This window comes from Ambystoma mexicanum, chromosome 1p (genome assembly GCF_040938575.1).
Source record: "Ambystoma mexicanum isolate Mex_15411 chromosome 1p, UKY_AmexF1_1, whole genome shotgun sequence".
Classification (NCBI taxonomy): domain Eukaryota; kingdom Metazoa; phylum Chordata; class Amphibia; order Caudata; family Ambystomatidae; genus Ambystoma; species Ambystoma mexicanum.
In genome coordinates this window covers 1,029,879,392-1,029,885,391 of record NC_090921.1, presented here as the reverse complement: position 1 = coordinate 1,029,885,391, position 6,000 = coordinate 1,029,879,392, and the positions used below count along the sequence as shown (strand labels likewise).

Here is a 6,000-nt window from a genome sequence, read left to right as displayed (position 1 = left end):
TCGAATCCCATCGTTGCTTCTTCCTTCACCTGCAATAAGCAGAAAAGAATCCCACTCATTGGCACACCCCTGGCCCCAGAATGGAGTGTTGGTCCTTCCATGCAATGGACCTCACGCTGCAGTGAGCCCCACCTTTTCACATATGTCCAGAGGGTGTGACTCGTGATTGTTGTTTTTTGTTCGTCCACTCTAGTGGAGTCTCATTCCTTTCCATCATAATGCCTGACCCAACACAATACGCCCATCACAGGTCCAGCTGTTTTATAGATTAACATTTATTAGGAGTATTCCAAGCCTGAATAATGCATGCATTCAAAATGATCAAAAGGAAATTGGGCATCTTCATTACTGTACAGCACATGCATCGGCTTATTAGTTGCGTGTGTGTTGATCATGGAGTAAGATGCTTTTTGTGCCCTTGCTTGTGTCATGTGTGACAGATTAGCGGGCATTAGGTATCCATTGAGTTTCTATACCGGACTGGTTGTACGCGGTCTCAGGTAATATTGTCCCCGTATTTCTGCACGGACATTATCACATGGAACCTTCTACGCTCAAAGGTCTCCCCCTTTGGTGTCTGCAGCTTATTTCATTAGTTGGAGGCAACAGTTCTGTCGATCCAGCTGCGCAGGTAGGTCACGCGGGCGTACATGGCGGGCGACCTCACATCACAGTTTCTTGTTCCCCAGGAGACGATGCCAACGAGGTTCCAAGCTGATCCCTTCTGGCAGACTAGGGGGCCGCCGGAGTCACCCTGTAATGAGAGGCAGTACATCAGCCATTTTGAAAAAGGATTACATTTATTTCTGCATATAGTTTTACGACAAAAGAGGGAGAGATAATATCATGTCTTGATATCCTGTTTCATGCCAGAGGTCTCCCACTTCCAAGTGCTGTGATAATAGATGTTGAATTGGCATTGAAATCAGAAGGAATTTGAAATCTTGGGTACAACGTCGAATATTCCCCTGTTTCTAGCGGGCACTTTTTGATCAAGTGGCAGTTTCCAAGGTTGTCATAGTGAGGTATAGAAATAAGTGATCACCTCTGTAACTGCAACAAGTAATATGTATATATTTAGAATTATATTACTAGTTGTTGTTTATTCAATGTTTCATTGCATAGTCATTTTTGCAGTACACAATGGGCCTCATTACACGGTAGGCGGTAAACCATGGTGCTATTAGTACCATGGTTGCCGCCGTTACCATACCGGTATCACCACAGAGAAAAGGGGAATTACCACCCTATTCCAAGGTTGGCAGGCCGGTAATCCCCCCCTTTCTCCATGGCCCTTCCCCATTCCCATTTTTGCCCCATAGGGCTCAATGGGAATGGGGAAGGGGCTAATTACAGTACCACAAATTGCGGTACCGTAATTAGCACCAAGGTCCCTTTGCGGGTCCCAACTTTAACGGCTGGTCTACACCAGCCGTTAACGTCGGGTCACGCAAAGGGACCTCGTAGTAAGGCAGTAATAGTTTACCGGTACCGGTGCCCTTACCGGTACCGGTAAACCCTTACCGTCTACCGTGTAATGAGGCCGAATGACTTTGCGTGGCTTTCCCCTGCAAAAATACACTGTGCACAGTTCCATGAATCAGGTTTATGTTGGCAGTGCAAGGTCACTCTGAATCGTGCATGACATTGGGGTTTTCTGATCTCCTCCCTAAGCTAAGCCACATTCTCTCTTTCAGATCAGCCACAGTGCCCGGAGACCAGGCAAATGGCTTAGCTGTGCACCATAAATCCCGGTAAAAAACATACTTTCCCAACAGGAGACCTGTCTAAAAACCAAGTAGAATGATTCCTACGTATTACGCACAGGTAGCTTTAGATCGGAAGCCCTTGTAGTGTTCTCACACAAACCTCTTCCAACTCACAGGTGCCTGTAGTGTTCACGAGGGAGAAGAGATTGCAGCGCACCAGGGTGCTGCGAGCGCAGCACAGCAATAGGAGGTGGGAAAAACATTCATAATGTGGAGAATACAGTGAGGAACATTGCATTCTGACATTCTTAGGACAGCCCAGAGGTGAATCCCTTGGGATGTGAACTCATTGGGAGACGCCATTGTGCCTTTTGAGAGTGGAGCGCAGGAAACCCTGTGAACTGTGCAAGAGGCAGCTACTGTACCTGGCAGGAGGATACCCCCGAGGCCCCAGCACAGATCATGGCGTCGGTGATCTGGTTGCCCCAGTACTGCTTGCACTGGGACACAGTGATCAGTGGAAGAGCCACTTGCTGCAGTCTGGCGGGAGATGTGTTGGCTACAAAGAAAAGAAGAAACAAACAACGGACATTTAGTGCCTTCCTGGTTTGTAAAGATCAATGTAATGTTCCAAAGTCAATCATGACAACAGAGAGGGCAGGCCGGGTAGGTGTGGCGGTCTGTGTTCCAGTACCCTGTTCTTCTGCATAGATCTTTCTGCGCCTGACCACTCTCTCTGACAAGTCTTCTCAGCTATACACCTGGACTGTGAAATAGTGTACTTGACAGCAGTTTCAACTGAAGTCAGTGGGTCATTGTGATGGGAATCCTTTGGCGACTCTGCGGATGGATATCGTGCTGTGCTGTGATTCGGCCATATCAATACAGACGGATATATGTCAGCCCACGTTATCTGGACAGATTTCCATTAAATTCGGCGCCATTGTGGAGATATGGACCGTGCAACATTTCAAAACAAGGCTCAAACTCCACCTTCTAGCAATGGAAGGAGTACCTCTAGGTATTAAGCACGTTATGAATAACCTACCATATCATATCATGTATCACCCTACCATCCAAACTAGCCTCCCTGCCCACCTCTCTTGCATTATGCCATCTGAACCACTCTGTGTAATGCGTTCATATGTAAATACTGGCCTCAGGCTCTCAATGTTAAAAGTATTGTAATGTCCTCCAGTCCCTGTCGCTTGTATGTTTTCCTGTTCAGACGTCATTCAGTCCAACAATGCTCTTAAGTGAAAGAACCTTACCTGACGTCTGCCTCTACTCTCGTAAGTCATTTCCATTCGAAATGACACCCTGATCGTAAATAAATACAAATATAGTGCACTGCTGGACACACATCTGTCTCACCAATTATGAGAAAAGGGCGGATGCACTGCAGGAGTTGCCAAAGTTGATTGCGAGCAAATTCTGCATCATCATATGCAAGAAAGAGCAAAGATTTTAAAATATTTAACACTCTAACACATAGGTCAACCTGGGCCCTGGAAGAAAACAATGATGGCCTAAGCAGAAAGTGAGCCTAGAAAGCAGACAAGCTTTCAGAACTCAACTTGGAGTGAAGGGTCCCTCCAGGAACCCTTAATGATCTCACACAGGAAGGAGCTACCGGGGGGAGAATACAGGCTTGTAAACAGCTCGCCATCTCTGGGACGCATAGCAGTAATCTGTCTCTCAGGTAGGACAGGCTACACATTGGGCTGATCTATGCCCCAGGGAGTTCAGCTGCAATCATCTCACTACAATAGGAAAGCGCTTTGTGGACCACAGTTGCATAAAGAGAGGGTACAGGAAAACAGGCCACACCCCCTGTACAGTCGGATGACCCAAACACTTACTAGTGCCACTTGTGCGCCCCCAGCCGGTGGTGACACATTGAATTCCTGATGGGAGAACATCACTGGAGGCGGCCAGGCAGACGGGTGAGACACGTGAGTTCAGCTGGGCCGGGGAGGTGAGCTTCAGCAGGGTGATATCATTGTTAAATGTGTTGGGGTTCCAGTTGGGGTGAGTGATGGCCTAACAGAGGGAGCAAGCAAAAGGTAGTTGCTTGGATATGGTTATAAAATAAAATATGAAAAACTTGACATTTCTTGTATGATTGTGTCACCGTCTGTCAAAATAGTCCAAATTAAAGAGCAGAAAGCCAGGTCTTTACTCACTGAGTCACTCAGTCACTCACTCAGTCACTCACTCAGTTACTCAGGAGGTCAATAAACTGCTAGTTCATGGATGCTCTATTTTAGCTTCTTAGTAGGAACATATGTTTTCATCATAAATAGATTGAGCACTACGGTCTGGTTGCTTTCGAGAGCAAATACCCCTTATATACGTCAGATATCAGTGATAGCAGAAGAAGGCAAGGGAGCTAATCGCTGATGCATGCCCAAGGTCTCAGTGGAGCAATTAGACGGGTCAGATCACCAAAAACCCACAGGAATGTAGCGTCAACCGGAGGCCAGCTCTGGATCCAGCAATAAATGGAGAAGTCTATGAGTAATATTCTACTCCTAACTTTAACTCATTCCCATATGCCTCTAGATCCCTCCCTCCATGTCCTTCCGAGATTGCTGCTCCTCATCCATCCTTTCAATTGTCTCCATATTATCGTACCATATTACTGTATCCTCTTGTTATATAACACTCGGTTACTTCACAGCTAGGTTTGTGCTTTATAAAATCCAACAAAAACATATATCCATCCTTAGAGTCTATTAAAATGTGAGTACCTGGGTCAATTCCTAACACTGCATACACTGCTGGTTTTCTGAGAGAGGTCCTTCCTTGAGTTGCAATGCTCTTCTTTGCTTATAAAGAAATAGAGGAAAACGCCCTTTAAAAAAGGGTTTGCCCATTGCTAAAATGGTGGGTATGATGTTGTTTGTAAGCGTCTTCATTGACCTTCGATCAACGACTAGTCCTTTCCAAAGCGTCCAAAGTCTGAGCCATTCTTTTCATGCCAAACAGCAAACATAGGGATCCCCCGCAGGCATCCTTTTGCTGTGATCTTCATGGAGGGTATGCATGGCATTGTGGACCATCTGTAGTGCTGACCAAAAGAGAGCTGAGCCTTTGGAACGAGACCTGGCACGTCTCTGGGAAGAGTCCTCTGAGAGCCTTGTCGGCTCAGAGGGACAGCTACATTTGCACAAGGTTTCTGTTATTTTACCATTCTTGTATAAACATCATCAACCTTCTCATTCAGCAAACCTGACTCTTGGGCCGTCTAAAGATACCAAAAATGGCATCACGAATCGTGTTGGGGAAACTTGATCCCATTTCATTGGCTTATACAACGTCTCCTGGGTGACGGTAACTACGTAGCCATTTGTAATTCATGATCTATGGATGCCTTATCCATTCAGTTCATAAACAACTCAACAGTAAGGCCCACTCACACTGTCCTTTTGTCTACACTTCTCTGAACTCCATTTGGAATTAGTGCTTGTATTTTGTTGTCCTTCATGGATTTTCCTGCGCACATTTGAGATTGGCTAATTGTGTTCCTCATTGAATGCACTGTTGTGTACGATCTGAGCTCTTGGACTTTCCAACATGTGCTTAGATGGGACTGATCACTTGATGTACTTTGCAAAACATGCCACTCCTCCACTCACTCATGCACTCACTCCCTCTCTTTCGCTCACTATTCAGCTGGTTCCTCAGAGCCATTTGCATTCCCTTTGTATAAATCTTCTCTCATTTCTTTGACCACATTCTCCACTGCACTGGGTCTGCTCTCCGTTCCTCCCTGAAGACTCAGATCTGGCTGGATGTGCACCTTGCATGGCATTCAGGAAGGGCTTGGTCCAGGACCTTCTTATTGGGTGCTTTTTGGGGATCTAGTGTTTTCTCTCCTTTCCCATATTTCTTCTTCTCTCTGTAGCTCAGGTTGGGATGAGAGGCTGCAGGAGGGCTAATCCTGTGAAAAGTAATAAGCCAACAGTTCTAATGATCCCTCCTTTTAGAGCAGAAGGTGCTTCCCCTGCTAAAAAGGAATGGCAAAGGAAATAGTCCTTCTCTGTGTTTGAACATGTCTTCCGACTTTTCCCATTACCGGCCGATGGTAAAACATACTCCTCTTGAGAACTAAGATAACATGCGAGCAAATGATTGAGTGAGTAAGTACATGTGCATGAAGTGCAGGAAGAATGACCTGCCTCTATGCAGTGTGCAGTAATAAAATCGCAGCAAAAAGTCGTCTGTAAAAGAAATCGTGGTTTGACCCGGTAAAGGTCTACCCATTATGCCATTTAAGGGGAGTGGG

The 6,000-nt window shown here is 45.9% G+C and overlaps 1 protein-coding gene across 1 annotated transcript in view; it reads right to left on the bottom strand.

Moving 5' to 3' along the window:
- Window positions 1-257: 257 nt before the first annotated feature.
- Window positions 258-6,000, bottom strand: part of LOC138447663 (chymotrypsin-like protease CTRL-1) — a 29,116-nt gene continuing 23,373 nt past the window's right edge. Inside the window, exons 5-7 of the mRNA XM_069603908.1 lie at window positions 3,572-3,752; window positions 2,135-2,268; window positions 258-754 (exon numbers count right to left, since the gene is read on the bottom strand). Coding sequence (XP_069460009.1) covers window positions 593-754; window positions 2,135-2,268; window positions 3,572-3,752 — 477 coding nt within the window. The 3' untranslated portion in view covers window positions 258-592. The remainder of the gene's footprint in view (window positions 755-2,134; window positions 2,269-3,571; window positions 3,753-6,000) is intronic.